General features: G+C 41.8%; 1 protein-coding gene across 1 annotated transcript in view; it reads right to left on the bottom strand.

Annotated features, from left to right (window-relative positions):
• The window catches only part of AFF3 (AF4/FMR2 family member 3), a 345,664-nt gene that overhangs the window by 15,407 nt on the left and 308,512 nt on the right, over nucleotides 1-21,745 (bottom strand). Inside the window, 5 exon segments of the mRNA XM_019471217.1 lie at nucleotides 12,259-12,386; nucleotides 14,954-15,155; nucleotides 18,546-18,670; nucleotides 21,204-21,544; nucleotides 21,547-21,740. Of these exon segments, the coding sequence (XP_019326762.1) occupies nucleotides 12,259-12,386; nucleotides 14,954-15,155; nucleotides 18,546-18,670; nucleotides 21,204-21,544; nucleotides 21,547-21,740 (990 nt within the window).

Here is a 21,745-nt window from a genome sequence, read left to right as displayed (position 1 = left end):
AATGATATGGTATTATTGCCACTTAGCAATCTGTTGTACTCTCTCAGAGAAGGAAGTTCTGCGTTGCAACATAGTTTTCTTAATATTGGTCACAATGCCATCCCTTTGCCCTTATCTAATGAAAATGAATTATTCCTGAGTAGTCAGAGTATGAATTCTGATGTTTTTACCATTCATGCTTTTAAGTGCTTGGTGTTGTAAATGATACGGTATTATTGCCACTTAGCACTCTGTTGTAGGTTAACCCTGCTAGGCAGCTCAGCCCCACACAGCCGCTCGCTTACTCCCCTCAGCAGGATAGGGGAAAGAATCAGAAGGATAAAAATGAGAAAACTCGTGGGTTGAGATAAAGACAGGCTAATCAGTAAAGCAAAGCAGAATAAGGAATTCATTCACTGATTTCCATCAGGAGGCAGGTGTTCAGCCATCTCCAGGAAAGCAGGGCTTCATCACGCTTAACGGTGACTTGGGAAGACAAACATCATCATTCCGAACGTCCCTCCCTTTCTCCTTCTTCCCCCAGCTTTTATTGCTGAGCACAGCGTCATATGGTGTGGGACATCCCTTTGGTCAGTTGGGGTCAGCTGTGCCTGTGTCTCCTCCCAGCTGCTTGTGCACCCCCAGGCTACTCACTGGCAGGGCAGGGTGGGAAACAGAAAAGGCCTTGACGCTGTGCAAGCACTGCTCAGCAATAGCTAAAACATCTCCGTGTCATCAATACTGTTTTGGTCACAAATCCAAAACACAGCACCATACAAGCGGCTATGAAGAAAACTAACTCTATCCCAGCCCAAACAAGTACACAATCCTAACTAGTTTTTTTGAAATCGGGATTTCTCAGCACCCTTGTTTAAAAAAGTGTTTTGTGTAAGTCAGAGAAAATGCAGATCTAAAACCTGAAGTCAATGGGATGGATGAGTCAAAAATTCTTGCTGACAGCAGTAAGAACATACTCAGATCCATAACTGAGATCAGTGGGAGCAATGGGGAGCCCCTTGACAGAAAAGGACTGCCATATATACTTCCTTGAGACCATAAGGCTATTTGACAGTGCATTTACTTAGTCTGTTTCCTTCTACTGAAGTGCACACAGTTTCAAGGACATTTAATTGCATAACGGAAGGTTAGTCAACCTTATTTTGATGAGAAGGAAGGCTAAATATCACTAGATGGAACTAAAATTCAAAATCTGGCTAATTTTGAATGACCTCTGCCCTAAAAAGCTTGTTGATATGAAGAAAAACAGTTCCTTTGCTCCAACTTTCTTTAAAATATTATTCTCCTTCAGAGTGGAATTTCCCCCCAGCTTACTCTAGCCAGTAGGTCAGAACGGGGACTACAGTCAGGTTTGCGTCCCAGTATCTCATAACCTACTGCAAATACTTCCTGTGCCCAGCAAGATGCTAACATTATCTTAATAATACAAACCATCTGGATTTGGTCTTGGTCAACTATGAAATATTAGACAGTGAAACAGTGTTAGCTTGATATAGAAAAATAACGATGTTTTCAGAACCATTGAAAGAATTCTTAATGTTAATTCCCATCTCTCTTCATCTTGTGCAATGACCTAGGTAAGACGGTTTACTATGAAGTGCCAAAAAGCAAAGCAAAGCAGAGCACATCAACAAAACAGTGGTCTCATCTCTCTGAAATGATCAAAGTGATGAACCTTTACAAGATCCCTTCAAACTCAGGTCATTAAAATATGTCCTTTGCAACATTCCCTCCCCTATATCACCCAGCACCGTATGTCTAATTTGCTTGTTTGAAGCATGGTAAGAGGCTGTAAAAACAAAGTGAGATAACACAATGTAATTATCGTCTACTTATAAATAAGTTAATTGTAAAATGGTTTATTCTCCCGAGTTACGATTAGCAATGAGGGTATTAGCAAGAGGCATGCACATTACTGAACCAAGAAGCCTGCTTTGAGGGCCCTGCTATGGGGTGGTTAACCACAATGCAACGTGCAAAAACTGAAGTCATCGGTTTGTACTAAGTCCTATTGTTTTTTGGGAAGCCTAATATAAAAAAGAAACTATTAAAAGGCCATTTTAAAGCAAAGCATATATATTCTCAATGTGAATGTTTAGGTATTTCCATAGGAAAAGTACAAGATTGATTTACAAATCATGGGATGCCTAACAGAAATTAAGATTAATTGGGAACAAATGGATAGGGTATGTTTTCTTCTAGTTTCTTAAACAGAGCTTGTTCAATAGTGTTAATAAACACAGCAAGTCAATTTCTGATCTCTTTATGCCATCTATGAAATACTATTCTTCAATTTATCACTACATGTTAATAAACTTCCTATTCAGATTACTGATGTGCGTGTTGGGTGGAAATGGAAAGCTGAAATGTCCTGTAGGTTTAATGTATGTTTATGTACATTGCATACATTCCTTATACCATTTTAGTAACAAAATAAGGATGTGCTTGGATTTAATTAATTTCTGATTTTTTTAATGAGAAAGAAAGGTTTCAAATTCAGTTTTAAGTTCCCACTGCACATGAACATCATTTGCCTTTTTAAATCCAGTATACTAGTTTAAATTATTATGTCATGAAGTAAAAAAACAGAAAAAAACCCCTCTTCCTTGAAGGTAACAGGTTACCTCAGCTCATGGACATATGAAGACACATGAGAAAGCTGATGCATGAATTAATTACTCAGGATAGCTCTTTTGTATACTGCACGTTTCATATCTATGAAGTTCACAAAAGCTTGTTAATCATATTCTGATTTTACAGACCCTTAAGTTATAGTGACTGAGAACCCATATCCGTTACAAACATGAAGGTTCATCCAAATTTCCTCTGCAGCTTGGCCTATTTAGTTACATTGGTGATAATCTCAGACTGGAGAATTTGCAGGTAGTCTCATTGGATGCTAATTTCAGATACTGTATGTTATTGATGAGAGGCATCTTGAGGAGAAGCAAATCTTTTCCCACTGACGAGATTCAGAAAGATCTGTGGCTAAACCCCTTTTCAGGTCTTTAGTCTAAGGTTTGCGATCCCTCTGCAGATCACAGCCTCGCTACAGCTTGAGAAACCAGAGAATAAAGAAAATTTCTACAGGATTAAAATGGTACCAGACTACTGGTTGAACCGGAGTGGATGAGAGTAGCAGAAGAAGCACTGGAGTCTCTTCGTTAGGCTTACTGGTCATGAATGTAAACTGAAGCCCACGGAAAGTTATTGAGCGACCTCTGGTTTTCAGACAATTTAGTCAGATTCTCCTCTTAAGTTATTTACAACTGTATGTATCTGTTGGTGTCAGCACTGTCACTCCAGATTTCGAAACAGAATTCAGGCTTCTTTTTAAAAAATAATATTTAAAAAGAAGTCTGACTTCAAATTAACAGGTACAAACAAGCGTTTTATCTCTATTAATAATCTTGACTGCACAAGAAAGTCTTTTGTTTCCGAATATCTGATTGTTGGTACTTTTAGAAATGTAGTCCTCTTCAACAAAGCCAAAAAGGAGTTCTAATACACTGCTCTAATGCATCTCATATATCTCTCTGAAAGGCAAGAGAAAGAGCGTAAAGCATCAGTGCCAACTAAGTCAGGCTGCTGGTGAATTCTCCCTGGGATCAAGTGTCATTATGTGAAACTGGCTGCTCTCGAGGAGAATTTACCCTACTATGTTGATTGGGGAAAGCAATCAAGTACCGCTGGAACCAGTTCAACGCATTCTCAGTCAACACTAGCCAGTCACCTAGGCACTGCAACAGAATCCAGCCTTTTACAGAATAACCCCCCCATGGCTAGATCTGATAGTACAAACAAGGCCAGGCTTCCTTTTCAGCAGCGGCATTCAAACCATTTATGACTTTGACAAGGGCAGCCTCAGTAGCATGGCTGTGGCTGAATCCAGGATGAAATTTATCAAACAATCCGCTACTGTCCAGAATTTCTCTCACTCGCCTTGCCACCACTTTCTCTGGGAGCTTGTTGAAAACCAGCAGGAAAGGCAGCATTTCCATTGCTTGTTATGTTGCGCGGGATCCCAGCGTGAGGTGAGATGGCCGTGGGCATGGTAATTACTCCCCTTCCAGAAGCAGCCTTTCAGAATTTCCGGGCTGTTGAGCTCCTAAGAGTGGTGTTACCATTACCCAGGTGAAATGCTTGTGTGTGTATATGCTTCTCTCATCCTATTTAGCTCTATGCCATTACAGCGCATCTCTGCCACCTTTGTCTTTTGCTGCCTTCTCTGAATTTAATTTATTCCAGTTTAGCAGATAATTGCAAAAATGTAAACTCATGCAGTAAAAAAAGGGAAGAGAATCAAACAAAGTGAATCAATAAAAGCCTTACTTCGTACAGTAATTTATCAGCATCTACTGCAACACAATCTCCTTGGAACTCAGTGCAACCACTGGTATTTACAGAGTACGGTGTAGCTTAGACTCCAATATACAATTTTAATTATAACTGCATTCAAAACCACATTTTTCATCTAATTTTTATACTTTATATGAACTAAATACTAAACTATAGCATTTTCTGCTTCATTTACATAATCTACTACTTGTACATTATTTCTTACTGTGGCATGGTGCTTTATGAGGATACATTAAAAAAAACTAATAAAAGTTCAATTAAACATCATAAATGTAGCCAAGTGCATATTTTAATACCCTTCAGAGATAATGCTGCTGAAGTGTTATAAAAAAACAAACTAGTGCTTCCTCAGTGTACAACAATTGCATGTAATAAAAGCAGCTTAAATCATAATTCTAAATATAGGACCAGTTTCACAAGTTTAGTAATCTAGACCCTAAAAAAGTGAGTGTGCTGGAAGGGAGAAGAACAGCGAAATAAGTGACTTTAACATTTGGTCAGAGCTAGAGGCGAAACAGAAGAAACTGGCCTAGCCAGGGTTAGCCCATGTCCAGTTTTGAAGCTGTGCCAGTAGGCCCTGAACTTTGAGTCCAAGAAGAGAAGAAAATCCCGTAAGAGCAAGAAAACCACGTAAAGTGAAAGGTAGGCGTATACAGCCCTGCCTATTTGCTGTTTCGTACTGGAACATGTGTCAGGAGCATGTCTGACATGTTGGGTCACAGATAAGGATGGTCATTTTGGGGGTAAAGGACAGAGCTGAAGCTGAGGAGCAGGTATTACTATACAAAATAGTCTTCTCCCCTGATGTATCATGGCCTCCTGCCCATTCCACAATTTAAAATAAATGCTGTTTTATGGGACATGGCACTGCTGTGTCTGGGGCATGGCACACATGGTAGCACACAGGGTTGGGGAGAGCCCATGGCACTGTACAAGGTGGGTACCCAGTTACGGGAGTCTCATGCGCACTATGGCAGACCCAGCAGGTCTGGGAAGTTTGGCAGAGGAGCATACAAGTGGAGAGGGCAGAGAGAGTTTATGCGACCCATTTAAATGATAATGCTATAGGCATTTCAGAAAGACAGGAACAAACAATCTGATTGGAGTCAGGCCAAATGTAAGAAAAATTTACTCAATCACACAACTACACAACTACTATCTTGTTGGGCTTAGTATAACAAGGTCAATATCTTAGATTAGATGAATAGATGAATAGTACAGATACCTAGAGAGGGAGTTACTGTTGCAAAAAATAGCAGACAAAATTTAAGCCTGGCACCTAATTTAAATGAAATGAAGAAGGATAAAATAAGTGGGGATTCCTATTTTGGCAAAAATGCAAAATCCCCCAGACTAACCATGTCAATGTAGTGAAATACAAGAGACCACGAGAAAGAGTTAAAATTCACTACAAATTCCTGGGCACGACCCAGATTCATGATTTAAAGATATCCATGTGAAATCAATATCTAGACTAAAACATGCAAGGGCAAAGTGTACAAGTGAAAAGAGATGAATGAAAGAAGTATTAACAATAGGGACTTGGGCTCCTGTATTAAAAGCAGAGGGAGAAAACATTACATCCTTGCAGATAAACTACAGTTGTGTCTCTTTCAATGTACTTTAAATAGATATTCTGAAATCAAGTAATTTCAGTCGAAGGTGGGGTGAAAGTCTTTACATTCAGACCTAGGGAGAGAGGGCAGGACCACGGCGGTCCAGATTTATATTGTTTTAAAATACCATGGAATCACACCTTGAATTCTCAAGAGGCAGCTGAAAACCAAAGGCAGAAAAATCTTTCTGGACGAGAGACTACCTGGCAGCCAGCTCCATGTTCCCAGCTCTGATGAGTGAGAAGCCAAGGTGTGGGTGAAACTGTTGAGTGACAGTACATGTGAAACCTGAGTCAATGAATGGGGTATCTGCACTGAAAGGAGCAGACAATCCTGAAACAAAGACGCTATCCAGGGCTCCTGTCCTGCATTGCCTGTCTAAGAAACTTCAGTAATCATAGGATTTGAAAGAAATCATAATCTAGGCACTAGAAGACCAGGAAAGCATCTGATAGGGATTTTGGGAATTCATATGCCTCATGTGCATTGAGTCATCACAGCCCCTCTCCAGCTCCATGACTCATTGCTGGTTCTCAAGATGAACAGGGTACTCCCAGGCTAAAAATGAATTTGAACAGTCTACCTGTGATTCTCTAGGCTAAAGTGGTTACGATCATCTGCTAGTGTGGTTCGTTATCACTGCAAGATGAAAATATCCTTTGTATGTTGAAGGACTGATCAGGAAAGCTCCCAAGGTTCCTTGGGGGATCACAGCCTTTGCACCCTAGGGCCATTACAGTGAGCCTTTTAGTCCAAAAGGGAAACTTCTGGGTAATTGTGTTGTGGAAAATGGACTTGAAGCACAGTCTTCAAACATATGTAAAGATATTTTCCACTGTCACAGGGACAGCAAAGCTGACTTAGGAATCAAGCTGCACATAGAGGCATTAGAATATCTCGTACACACCACACCTGTGAATCCTGGCATTGAGGGTGATGAAAACCCACAGTGCTCTGTGATCCAGCACAAGAAGACAAACCCTGAGTTACACTGGGATGGACTTCTAGCTCTTCGAGGAGAAACCAGTGTTTGCCACCAAACCTGAGGGAAACAAGCTCTGTCAAGAACCAGAGGTGTGGAAGAATGGTAAACACCATGGGAGGTTAGATGAGACTTCCTCATATTCAGTACGAGACCTAGACTAGTCAAAGAGCTGCAGGGTTTGGAGGGTGCTCATCACCTGCTGTAGGCATCTGCTTATTGCTCACCAGTTGCAGAGGTGAGGAAAGACTGGGAGAGACTGGTGGGAGAGATTGTCCTCTCCCTGAGAGAATCAGCTCTGCTGCTGGGACCCGGAGGAGGGTTTGCTGAGCCTGATTAGAAGACCCTTGTCCTGCTCACTGTTATGATTCATTGTGGACTAAAGGTATTTTCTAGTCAAGCTGTAGAGTAAGAAAAAGGCACATCAAAATCAATTGATGCAAACAAATCCTCTTTCCTGAGTGGCAAAATTATCAGAGGCCATTTCAGATCTGAGTCTGTCAATAAAACCATTCCTTGGCTACGTCTGTGCAAGTGAAATAAGCAGGGCAAGGATACCAGCTCTATTGTTTGATCATCCATGCTGTTTAATTGCTAACATTCTCCCTGGCATAGTTTTGAGCTCGGTCCCAGACAATGCCTGGGCACAGCTGGGGGACAGCACAGGCCAGGGACTGTTCTCAGGAGGCAGTGAGTGTTCTTTGTTTTGGGGAGTGAAGACAGTTTAATCATATAAGCATAAACAGTGCTGGACCACTTGCCCATAGGAACAGAGAAGGGGCATGGATGTAGCTTGTAAGTTCAAATGAGGTCCACAGCTCTGGGTTTTCTTTGACAACAGGAAATAGTGGCTATGAATTCTTTACCCCATGAGAATCTCCTGCTAGAGCTGATTAAGTGTCTATTTCCCACCAGACCAAGCTCTCACAAAGTGTCCCTAAAAAGAAAGGGGGTAGGTGGTCTTGCAGAGAACAGAGAACATATTTAATCATGGGAGGCAGTGTCTGCTGTCTAATAGTCTAATGTTATTTTCTCATGGGCAGTGTACACATGAGAAAATTCAGTGCCACAAGAAGGGAAGAAGAACAATGGGATGGTCAGATGAAGTCTTGAAATCCCCCAAAGCCAAGAAACTGGGAGCACTCCAAAGTAAGCATACGAATTTATGAGGAACTTAGTGTAGTAGACGTTGGTCTATCTGACCAGCAATTTTTTAGATTGCTGATGAGAAGAAAGAGGAGCCAAGCTCTAATCCTTAACTGTGCTCCTGAGGATGTGCTCAGCACTACAAAAGTCTCTAAATACTTCAGCACTACAAAAGTCTCTAAATACTTCAGAAGACCAGGAGTCCTTGAGGCATTTTGAGCAATGCAAAATGAGATGACTTCCAGATATTATAAGGGAGTCACAACCCAAGAGCACCTTTTCCTTTCCACTCTGAGGCAGAAGAACAGGGAAGAGGAGACTGAAAATGAGGGACTTGTGGTTCAAGCCAAAACAAAGAGATGCACCAAGAACTTATCTTTTGAGCTCTTTATGAGCTCTATGCATAACACCTTTACAGGTTGAATATTTTCTGGGTATATGGTTTACTGGTTGACAAACACACACAGGAATGCTAACTCACAGCAGGATATGTACCTTGGACAATGTCAAGCTGGTGTGTGTGTGTAGCACCTAAATCCATAAAGGTGGAACAAACATTCAACAAAATATGAATAAAAAAAAAAAAGCTGCAGAAGATGTATTATCTTGCTCCTATAAGGCCAGAAAAAAAGGGAAAATAAATGTAAGTGAAGAAAAACCACACCCCAAATTTGAAAGGGTAACCCACAATGCAAGTGAGAAAATAATCCTGAGGAGCACGTTCTGATTTAGCCATAAGGAAAACTGGGAAGCTGGGTATGCTCTGCTCTTTTTTATACCACACATGCAGTATTTTGAGGAGGGTGTGGGACTGTGCCCTCGGGCACCCACAGCATGTCTGTGCTTATCACTTCAAGGACAACAGACTTTGTTCCTAAATGCGGTTATTGGGAATTCTGTCATTCAGTGAAATTACAGCAGGACTGAATTTGGCTTGAAGCATTATTATGTAGCCTTGAAAATGTTCTCTTCATAGAGTCAGAAATGGCCAAAAATCCAGGAAATCTTGTTAAGAATTAATACTGGAAACAGCATTGATGTCACTTATACACGTGGCATGCTGGGTACCTCGAAGCATATTTAGAGCAGGCAGTAAACAATGGCAAAACAGGGGAAGTAGGATTTTGCCTGCCTTTTGAAGACTGTTAGCTGTATTTACTTTTATATTGCGATGTATGTGTATACAGCACTCTGCCAAGCAAGATACACTTTTTATTGACCTACTTGTGTTCCAATTTATTGCTAGTGACAGCTGTTGTCAATGATTTGGAGAAAATAAATTGAGAATAAAGCAAAGAGACATGACACTGATTGGTCAAAAAAATTAGTTGTTGTTTTAAATCAAATATAAGGGATTTAGTCTCTTAAAAACTATAGATTCTGATTAAAATGAAGACTTTAAAGCCATGGCTGGATTATAGTAATTCAGAACTTCATGGATTATGAGAGAAATACTTCATAGGCATCATTTTGGACAAATGCTGCCATTAGGATTACTACATAATTTTAGACCTACTGTATTGCATTTCTTCAAATCCTCTGCTGTGGTACTATACGAATTTGAAAGACACTGGCTGCCATGTTTAATTTGATCCTTCTAACATGTGAGTCAAATTTGTTGACATTTAACATTTGCAGCCAGTCTCATCTGCTACATTTCAGTGACTTCTCTGCACAGTAATTTCAGAATCAATGTCTAGTGTAGCTGGTATTCTGGTGGTGTTTCCTAGATACAGGTTGTGGATGACAGTTGTAGTACACGAAAATCTCCCTCCTCTAGTTAGCACAACAGGTATTTAACTGTTTCTGGTTTTTAAGGGCAAATTAACACATATTTGATTCTGTGTTTTATCTTACTTGGCTTTTTAGATTGCTTTTTTTAATAGGCCACAAGTTGCTTGGGGACATTCTACATGGAAGGCACTATACATGAACAGTTTTATTGTATCTGTATCTGAAAAGGTGAAACAGTTTTACTGAAGATGCCTGCCAGAGAAATCACATGTATCACTAATGGAGAAAGCAAGTGATAAAAGCCTCTTAGATGATAGAGATGGTGAAAAAAACAGTTTTCCTATGACAGTATTCTAGGGGAAAAACAAAACAAACCAGTCCCCCTGTTTTTTGTCAGCATCTTGAGGGAAAATCTGATGAAGATACAATAGTTCTGTTGTAGCTGTTTCTGACTGTGTTTTTTTCTAATCCAAACAGATGAGCACATCCTACTATTTTGACTTTTATCAGGCACACTAATACCTTTCTGCCTTATATGTACATGTATAAACTGCAGAAAAATTGAACAGTTGCAAGTAAATTATAGATTATAAAGTATTCTAAGAGATATGAAGAGTTAGGTAGTACTTCCAAACAGTTTCAAATTTCCTCAGTGGAGATTGTTGAATAAATACACTGGAAGAGTTAAAAAATAACATGGAGGGAAGTGGAGAAGGAGGGAAAATAAGAATATATATACGTACAGGGAGGAGCTTTCTCCAAAAGGGACAGAAAAATTGATTACATTTATTCAACTTACATCTCCTTATGGCTGCCAGGAATACACACAGACATTAATCTCATCAGTCTTTTCTTGACAAACAAAACAGTTACGTCCTTTTGAAGTCTATGGGAATTATTTATGCCTTATAGTAGGAAACCTGGATTCTCTATATGAGAGGCTGCTGTCCCTCTAGTTGTCCCTGAGAGCAGGTGGTGTGAATAAACATTATAATTATTACAATTATTATTATTAAATTCCAGTTCTGGTAAGAAGCAGCTCCTGAGGAAACAGGGCTGTTTTCCCAGGGTTTCCCTTGGTATAAAAGAGTTAGCGATGTTGTAGGTGAAAGTCTGGGAGTACGAAAGGCGTGTCAAGGTCACACAGCTTACAGAGCTGTATTTGCTCCAGGCAGTCTGAGGCATAGCTTCAAGAGAACCTCTTCTACACTAGAAAAATCAGTATTTTCAGGCCAGAAAATTGCAAGTCAAAAAGAATCTGGATTTTCTAGATGCTAGGATTTCAACCTTCAGTTTCATCTTTATACCTCATCTAAATAATACCACATCCTAAATGACCCTGGGAAATGAACCAGCAATTTTAATTTACCAAAAAGAAAAGAAAGACAATTACAGGCTGAAATTCTTTTCAGAGGAGGAGAGCAGGGGATGTTTGAAGGATGTAGTGGAGGAGGGGAGGGCCAGGTATCCCTCCAGGTACTCATGCCACCCACTGTTGATTCCTGCTCACCCTGCCTTTGTGATACTTTTTTCTGAGCAGCACTAGCAATGACAGCAGCAGCTGTCAAGGCTCAGGGATGCAAGGCTCCTATGTGTCCTCTCCCCTTGCTCCAAAGGGTGCACAAGAAGGGTGCCCCTGTCACCCTGCCTTGCTATGGTTCTGTATATATTAAGTCTGATGTGTGCATAATTAAAGCCAGAGCCTCAAGGGTACTAATAAAGCCTTAATGGCCCTGTCCTGCTTCATGTGGGGCCTCCCCTCTCTGCCCATGGGCTGAAGAAATCCATTTAAGCTCAGGTCTGGGCCTTCACTCCCTGTCCAACTCATTGTAAGTGTGCCTGTCTTCAGCCCTTTCACAGCCATGCTTGTGCCTGGCCATGGCCCTCGTTGATCTGGACCCTGACCTGGAGACCGTCTTCCTGGCTGGACTTCAGACCTGCCTCACCACTACGCACACCTGGCAGTCACTGGGCTGTGTCTGGCCCTCACCGGACCTGATCCTGACCTGACTTCCTGGCCTGACCTTGGGCCTGCCTCATCACCATGGTCTTGCCTGAGGATCTAGGCTCTTGGTTGAACCTGACTCCACCTTTGGGCCTGCCCTGCTCACCTTGCTTGGGTGTTGTGGGACTGGACCCCTGGCTAGCACGGCCCCTACCCTGCCAGCCGTGTTCTGCCCCTTGGCTCCTGGCTCCCCGTCCTTTAGGGAACAGCTAGTCCTTACTGCTCCCTGATGATTAGAGGCTTAATTTATTATGAAAAATTAAAGAGTTTATATAGTAAGTCTCATTCATTTCTCGATGTACAGTATTACTATAATACTTCTGACCATGTCTCAGTTCCTGTTGGACAAATTGCATTTTTCTCTCTTTAAATGGAGAAAATGACATTGTTTTCTTTATTTTAAAGTCATCTGTACTTACATATCATCGAAGATAAGCTTTGTCCTTCTGCAGTCCCTGGGTGTGCTGGACAGAGGTGACCAAGGCTCTGTTTGGGACTGGGGCTTATTGCAGAGAAGAACATTTTCTGAATTCATGTGAATTGCTTTCTAGACAACAAACAGCAGAGAAGACATTGAGGAATTGGCTACTAACTTCAAAAAAGCAACTAATAAACAACAGAGCGTCTTTGCATTGTGTTGTAAATTGGCAGTTAGTTTTCCTACTATTTCAGTAGGGAGTATGTGTAACTGTCCTGTCACTGATAGCCACAAATTCACAGATATTGCTCAGAGCACTTTCTAAAGGGCTCGAGTTTCAATGTGATATACGGAAGAAATGGAGCTGAACTATTAGTAACTATCAAAACATGCTGAAACACAGTAAGTGAAATTTTTAAAAAATAGATCTGTTGTGGTCATTTAGAAGATCAAGTTATATCTCTAGTCTTCAGCTGCCAAACTAGCATTGTACCTTGCCTCAGGAGAGCAAGGCTCACTTGTTTGTCTTGTTTCATGCTGCACTGCTGATGTGCCTATGCAGTATGAATTTGTAGCCCAAGGTCCAGGTTTCTTTCTGTTCTGGGCCCCTGATCAGCCTGAAAGATCACTGCTCTGTGCCACAGTGGAAGCTCATGTCTTTTGGCAGGGTCTCATGCGTTCCCTCAGCTGCAGCCCTCTTCATGTGGCCTCATGAGCCATTCGTCCCACTGAGTGACCTGCTGTGTAGGCTACCACGCACTGGTACAGTGCAAAGCAGAGGGCCCCAGGTTGTTTTTAGTTGATAACCACTGCTAGAAAACACTGTTCTTTCTCTGTTGGGTGACGGACAGAAACGCAATAGGGAAATGGACAAAAAGCTCAAATGGATAAAAGCCACTCCCTGGCTTGTGGTCTCTGACAGAATTTCAAAGGACCACTTGGGCATGCCAGTTAGATGCCAGATGGGAAGTTGGGCTAAAACAAAGCTAACTTTAACATTTATAGTTCATGAGCTCTCATCTTCAATATGGCACATCCAGATCAGTTCAGCAGGCTAAAGTTTTCAGATGAATAACCAGATACATAAGAATTTTATTGCAAAGGTTGTTAAAATGTTGACCAAATGGTGCATTGCTAGGCTATGCAGAAAATCTCAGTGAAATGCATTTGCTAAGGGTGTGGATCATAAAGCAATCACCTTTTACTTTTGATTTCCAGCACATTTGCCTGTGAAGGAATTTAAATTGTTTTCAAGATATCCAGTGAAGAATCATATCATTATAATTCTGAATGGGTTATAAACCTCTAAACTTATGTTTTAGAAGTTAAAATGTTTAAAAATTTACATTTAATCCATGAAAAAATAATGACTATGACATGTTAAAATCCCTTTTTATTGGAATATTTTTATGTAATTAATTTTATTTCAATTTACCAAAAGCATCTGCGAGATATTCTTGAAACACACAATTTATGACAACTTGGTTTTTAAAAAGTGTCCAAAATTAAGATTATAGTTACTACTTCCCCCTCCACTCTCAAAAAATAAATATCTTTAAGTATATACATGTATACTTAATATATACTGTGGGGCCAGTTATCCACACAACAAAAGTAGCTGGAAGAGACCACTGCTACAACTCAGGTGGTTTGTTTTCCTGAAAGTTGCTTAGGCACTAATACTTAGGCTTTTGAAGCCTCTTATGTATCAAATAACAAATACAACAAATAGATATAGGATAAAATACATAAATAGCTTTTGTAGCAAGGAGAGGAGCGTGGGCCTTTCTAGCAGCAGCAGAATGCCCTAACAGTTTGACTAGATGCTCCAGCAGTGGACATCAATATGATGGTACCCAAATTGCTTCTTCTAGGTATTTCACACAAAGCAGAACAGCTTCGAGGCGAGGATGTGACAATATTCTGCCCTTGATCTTCTACCGGCAGCGTCCTGCAGGCTGGAGGGTAGGGTATGATTTTGAGAGGTGAGAGAGAGAGAGATGTGAATTCCCTCAATCAGAAGAGCTAACAGGCTCTTTACTCCAGCATCCTAATTGCAGAACTCATGCATAAATGGGGGCAGCATCTGTTCCTGTCTCTCTGTGCTCTGAAGGCAGTAGCTACCACGCGGTGCAGTAATACGGCCTTATCTGGAAGGGGGCTCTGGACGCATTTAGTGTGACCACGACTCTCTCATAGGTATCTGAATACCTGGGCTCTGATGGAGCTGAGTTGCGAGGCTGGTGCTAAGCTGTTCATCGGTGTCAAGAGTAAGTAGAAACGTCTGAGAAAGTTGGTTGTAAGACATGTAGGAGAACTCGTCTGCAGGCACACTCATGGTTAGGCAGCAGCTGAGTAGAGGCCTTATACAGCAGCGGCCTTATGCACCATACTTTTGGATGTAGGGGGCTTGCATTGTGCCCAAACAATACTCTGGAGGCCTAAATCCATTTGTTTTGGGCCATTAGCTTTTACCTTTTGCTTATGTAGCCTTTGGTATCTGCCTACTTTACAGCCTGCCCTCTTTACTTTCTTCTGTGCCTTGATAAACTCCAAATCAGAAAAACTGAACTTACAATAAAACATTCATTATTACAATTTTTTTGCATAACATTCTGCAAAACTATCACAGACTGCAATACAAAGTGAAAAATATATAGCTAGGCTTTATATTGTGAACAAGAGCATAAACTTACATTGAAGTCTCCGGGATGTGGCTGTGACTGGATTTCACCCTTATGTTTTTTGCTGGAGGAGATGGAAGGTAATAGACTGCTGCCATTAGGTCTGCTGGAGGAAGTTAAATCATCGTTGGAGTATTTGTGTTTTGATGCATCAGAGAGGGGAGAGACGGGTGACCGAAGCATTTTCTCATTTTTATTTATTGGTATTGCCAAGCTGGAAATGGAAATTACAGTAATGGAGTGTCACAAAGCTGGCTTTGAGAAAGGTAAATGTTTTATATATTACCAAAACTTTGAATTTAAAACCTGCTGGCAGGATAAAGTCTATTGGTATCTGGAAACAAGCTTACAGTATTGGGACCAAGAGTTCATTTACAAATTTGTATCATGTTTCTTCTCTTTCCCTTCAAGGCAAATTGTAATTCTGGAGTTAATATAAAGTCTGTATCAAAATACTTGAAAAAAAATACAGAAATAAATGGCCACTTGATCACCATTTCTTAAGGGATAGCTGGAGACAAAGATTAGGCTCTGAAGTGTAAGTTCAGGTTATGGAGCCCTATTTCACCATTACAGGTGACAATTTATAAGCCATGGCAATAAAACCATATGTGAACTAAAACAGGAAATGTGTTTAAAGATGACTGGCTTGTCTTTGTGCTCAATGCCCAGCCTTTGGTAGCACTGTTTATACTAATCTAATACAGATTTTGAAGACAAAGAAAGATAGGCTGGTACCACAGACAAAAGGAAACATATGCAAACAGTAGACACACAGAAATGTGAGCTGCTCTGTCTTCTAAAGAAGAACGCTGTAACGCAGACAGTATTTTCCGCTTTCATTTATTTGGGAGAAGCTTTGGATGAGGAGAAGTCAGACAGACCGTAAAAATATGCCCAGAAATAAACTTCAGATGCACTAATTTGAAGAAAATATTTAGCTGAAAATCTTAAAGCAACACACACAAAATAAAAGTTTTTTTAAGGAGACAGTTTGCATTAAGGCTAAAACTGCGATTAAGGTCAGACAGACTATTTTAACACAATACCTTTCCCTGTCACATTCCTCTTTATTCAGCCTATTACTTTTTATGGACATTTCTCACTTCTTTATAGTCACTGTATCAGACAGTATACACTTAATGGAATCGCAAAAAAGAATATGGTACAAACTATACTTTATTTCTGCACATCATTTCAGAGAACAGAGCTAATTAAATGTGCTCTTATCATACATTTGTCCATTTATCTGGCAAGTCTTTAAAAACTAGCTGTGAAAGAAGCCATGAATCGTAATTCAGAACCTTTCCTGTTTCCCACAGTGTAGTACCTTTAAAACACAATGTGAACTCTTTTGCTTTAATGATCAATCCTGTTTATGAAAGCAAGAATCAGGGTGTGTAAGATGGACAACTGTGCCCTTCTTCTCCCCCTAAGAAAAATAAGATCTTTAGCACTATTTGGAATGTGCAGGCCGATGCTGTCATTTCTTTTCCTCTTTCAAACATAAACCCACGCCTTGACTAGCCATACATCACTGTCAAAGTGCAGGCCTAATGCATCCAAGAGAAACCATAGCTCTTTGGAAGCGTACCCAAGCCTCAAAAGCTTGGCCCAGAGCTTGTGAGGAGTAGCTGCAATTTGTAGTTATGCTGCAGACCTTCTACATGGCCTTTGGCACATTGTGTAGGGCCCACCTAAGTGTATTGTGAGCAGTCAAACTGCAGCAGCACAATCATCCTATACTGAGAAGCTGTGCGTAACAACCTGCAGCGAGCTCTGGTCTGCTGGGAGTGGGCAGATTGTGGCACCTGATGTAGATGCAAGGTATTTGGGGTTTTGACGTTTTTTGACGCTGCAGCCTTTCTTGTCAAAGAGGGCCTTGCTCAGTCTGCACCTCAGACTGTAATTCCACAGTAGAAAATGCTCATGTCTGAAGGTGGTTTTGCTCCTCTCTTTGCTACCAGCCCTCAGCTGTGCTGTCAAAACTGTCTGTGTGGCTCTGCTGGGAGCTGAATAATAATAACCTGGCCAAAAAAAAAAAAAAAAAAAGAAGAAAGAGTTCTGGTTTCAGACAAGTTTCTTGAGTGAATTTACAGGAGAGCCTCACAGACAGCTATGGTGGCATAACTGGAGGGGGGATGTGCCAGCATGAGCAGCCGATGGTTGCAAGAGGGACAGGAGGTCCTGATATCTGCACTGCTGGTTTAGCTACAGCCTCAGTAGCCCATCCTCAGCTGTGGGAATATTAGCATTTGATATCATGCCGTACAGTAGCATAAACCACAGAAACATCTTGAAAGCAGGGCAGACCAGGGAAGAATTAGGAGGCAAATATACGTTTAAGACCTTCTTCTTTGTTTCTTTAATGTACAGTTGCTACCAGGAGTATTGAATATAATGTCAAGCAAAGCACAAATTATTGTCCTGCTTCCAGGAAGCACAGAATTAACCCTGTGACATAGTAAGCTATGACAGCCATGCTATTCTCTGAAAATGAATGCGATGTAAAACATATGACACTGCGGTAACAGGAATGGCATGCCTGCATGCAATCACCTACAATAAAACAAACTGTTCTGTGTATTGTTTTCACTTTATGAAACATATGTGACATGTCAGGACAAAGAAATCGAATGCATATTTTTGAATAAGCACTATATATATTAGTTTTCTCCATGATTTTTTCCAGTATTGATGACAAGAATTGCTCAAACTCATCAGTGATGCGTACAACAGAAAAGCCTACTACAATAAATACAACTATTCTCTAATTTTAGCAGTTCCACCCCAAGAGATACCCTGGTACTACCAGAAAATGATTTTTTTTGAAATACTGATGACCAGCATGTACTAAGCAGCATGCAGCTGAACTCTGAAAAGATGCATGTCTAAGTTTGACTGCTGGAAGCCTCCAGAGAAACTCAGCATGATGAATCTGACATTGATAGGGGTCTGTGTGCATAAACCATGCCAGCAAATGCTAAATATTCATCATTTGTTTCATGCCCTGCATCCTTTGAAAATCTGATTGTTTTTAAAGTCTGAGTTCCTTGTCCTAAAATACCCACTAATTACACAGAATAGATTGCTTGTAATCTAAAAAACCCTGGATCTCAAATATATTCTGGAACTGAGTATTGCAGGCATTCTTATGAATATTCTTCTCAGTCTTTTCCACAGAGTTTATAGATAATTGTATTTAAAACCAGACATACAGCCAAACTTTAAGTTTGAAACTTGTAACACTGTAAGGAAAGAAAAGGTTGTAAGATGGTCACCTATGTGCATTGGTACCTACAACATGGTGTTTGGGAATATGTCTCCGACGATCACGCTGCTCTAGCTATAATTGCTCATTCCATGAGCCTCACATTTGAACTCACAACTTCTTTGTGCAATAGGACAAAAATGCAAGTATATAAATGTGTCAGGAGCTGCTAACATGTTCATTAAACCAGAAGAAAGGAGAATGCAGTGGGCAATTTTTCAACATAAAATGTGATAATTAAAAAATAAATCCTATTAAAGGAAAAAATAACACACGGCATTAAACTGCAACTAGTTGTATGACTCAGTGGTAAATAAGAAGGAAAATGCTTACCTATTTTCATTCATATTGCAGTGATTTGCTGTTGTGATGCTATGGGCAGAGGCAGTTAATCGTGAAGAACCCTCTCTCTCTAAATGAGTCTTCTTGATGTCTCTGCACTCTTCCTCATTCTCACACTGAATGAAGAGAAAAATAACAATCTTGTAGGTTTTGGATTTACTACAGATCCAAAAGTATTTCAACGAGTCAGGGGCTGGTATTTTCTGGCAATTTTGGTATTAATGATGACACTTTCTTTGAGCATATACCTAACGTGGATCAGAGATGATTCGTCCATGTCTTAAAAAACTAAAATCTAAAGAGGCAGTGTGTAAACAAAGGAGTAGAATATAAAACTTGACTTGTTTCAACCACTTCCCCACTTGCACCTCAGGATATTTTTTCTTTATACTGCCCTCTTTGCCCATCTCCTGTGTGCCTTTCTCTTGCCTAGTCCTCAACCTCATACCTCTTTTGTCTCTCCCTGTCTTTTCTTGGCAGCGGTGACTATGCCCATACTAGTAAATACAACAGATCAGCAACTGGCCCTGAGGCCAACCGGCATGGCACAGCTCGCACCCATGCACTCATCTCACTCCTTCAAACCAGGGCATGCCACATTTGGACCGCTTTTTGGGAAGGGACCTTAATCTGTGCAGTCCTGAGTGAGAGTCAGACAGTGTTTGGAAGAACAGAAGTTGGCCCAGGCTAAAACCACGTTAGCAAGCATGCTAACAATTAAACAAAGAGGATGGATGACTGTGTGCCACCGCTTGGGGCTGGACCCTGGCCCTATCTGACCTATTAATATGAACATAGCTAGTGTTGCTGCCACTATTTAATATCATCTTGTGATCCTTAGGTTCTATACCATTGTCTCCCAAAGGCTCTGCTTTCCCAACCTCCTAGTAAGTCTACATCCTTTTCCACTTCTAACACTTCTCTAGTTGCCAGTGCTGGCTGAGTTTTACTTGTGAACTGTTGATTCTGCTGTATTTATTGCCTTGCTGCATGGTAAGAACATTTTTTATGTTATCGACTGCCACTATAGCTGCTGTTATGGGGTTAACATTGTAGCTTATACTGCACAGGAGTGAAGCTGTTCTCACACCTCAGTGTGCTTAACCATCCTTCTCTGTCTTTACGTTGCCCATCTTGAGATCATGACAGAGGTGGAAGTAATAAGGACCTCTTTCTAATTTTGCAGTTACGCCTGATTGATAATCCATTCTTATTAGTCTTATTCTTAAAGTCTTTTGGGAAGGGGGATCACATATTGTGAGTTTGCATGGCAACTGTCCCATTGAGGGTCTTATTCCAGGCTGAGGGGCAATTTGGTACTCCAGGAATGCCTTGTATTTATTATATCACTAAAACCACCAACAACAGCAATGCTTTAAGATGGAAGAGTAAAAGATAATATGTGCCACAGAAAGTCGGATTAAGCATTTCTAGCGTGACTGCATTTATTTTGCTCTTCTATTGTGTCCTCCTGCTTCCTTCTGTGTGCACAGCCTGGCACTATCACACTGGCATCTCCTATGGCACAAAACATAAATCTTTTGCTTCTGCCACTCTTTCTTGGCCTGTTCCCCATAATTTTGTACTGTGCAATCAACTTCCATGCTACTTCCTAAAGAAAATGCAGACAAACGCATCAAACAGATACTGCCACCTTTCAGATACTAAAAAAAAGAACCCCAAAATGAAAAAAGATAAAAAAAGGAAAGACTGCTTTAGATAAATGGTCCCCAAAAATGTACAGATCAGTCTGCACATGTACAGTGTACAGTAGCTCAGAGGGCAACAGATGACTGCACAGTAAAACTGTCCAGAAATTGGGCAGATGGCGATTCCAGTTCAGAGTGACTTTTGCGGTCAGATCAGTACAAATGGACCAGAAAGCCGCCTCGGTGGACATCTGTGGCCATGGGGTGGAGGGGGCTTTCTCCCCGGCACCACCAGCGGCTCAGAAAGCGGGAGAAGCAGGGCAGAGGGGTGGATGTGACTGGAGGGCTGTGCCCACCCGGCTGCTGTGACGGTGCTGCTGGGGAGGGGGCAGCTAATGGACTACACCCCCACTTCTTACAGCTGTATGAGAGCCCTGAGGTAAAAGGGGGCCATGGGGGTGCGAGGGAGGCAGTTAGCAGAGCCAGGCAGGTCCCAGGTCTCTGCGAGTGCATACCCCACGAAGCCAGGGCTCCCTGCTGGGACTGAAGGACAATCTGAGGGGGAAAAAGACGTTGCCTCTCCTTTTTCGACACATGCAGTGATACCGTGAAGACTGTGACAAGTTAGCTGTTTATATTCCCTTTGCCGACCTAAGCATCACCTCCAAATGCTCAGGTTTTGAGAGAAGCCTCATGAGAGAATACTATCCTACTAAAAGGCAGTGTCTTTGCTAAGATGTGGAAAGCTGCGTGCCAGCAGCAAACGCTGTCTCCAAGGGGCTGTGATCCCTCGCAGCCAGGACTTTCATCACCTCCTGGAATGGCATCTCCCCTGAGGCTTGGCCAGTTTCTACGCGGCAAGCAGGGACAAAGCCCAGCTCTGAAGCGCTGGTCTGGAGAAGACACCGCCATCGAGCACTGGATGCGGGCGCAAGCGATGCTTGCCTCCCACTTGCCAGAGGCCCCCCTACCCAACCCGATCGGTCCTCCCGAAGCTCACCTTGCGTTTCCTTCTAGATTTTGGTAAACCCTTCTCTGCAGGGGGGTCAGCACTACTACTCTGCGGGAGGCTGGCCGCCTGGTTTGCTCCGGCGCTCATGGCCAGTGGCTCTTCGGGCAAACGCTCTGGAATCCTGGACAAAAGAGCCAAGTCAATGTTGACCCACAGTGACTTTACCTCATCACTGTCTTTCAGAGGAGACAGGAGCTCATTCCTACCGAAAGGAACCAGGGTGTAAAACTGTTCCTCCAGCTCCTTTGCTATTTCACTACTAGTCCTGGCATTAATGGAGCCAAAGGCACTGCAGCCGCTGTGGGGTTTGCTGGCGGTGCCGGTCGCCCGCCCCCGCCCGCCGCCGGCGCCTTGGGCAGCGGGCGCTCCTCCCGCTCCGACTCAGAGCCCGAGTCAGAGGAGGATGACGAGGATGAAGACTCAGTCTCGATGAACTCCTTGGATTTGGGCGCCGTTTTGCCCGCCCCCCGGCCCCGACGCTTCTCGCCGGCTGCAGCCGAGCGGGGCTCCCGGCGGTGCCCTGCTCTGCA

This window comes from Aptenodytes forsteri, unplaced genomic scaffold (assembly GCF_000699145.1).
Source record: "Aptenodytes forsteri isolate BGI_AS27 unplaced genomic scaffold, ASM69914v1 Scaffold96, whole genome shotgun sequence".
Lineage (NCBI taxonomy): Eukaryota > Metazoa > Chordata > Aves > Sphenisciformes > Spheniscidae > Aptenodytes > Aptenodytes forsteri.
This window is presented reverse-complemented; position numbering and strand designations above follow the sequence as displayed.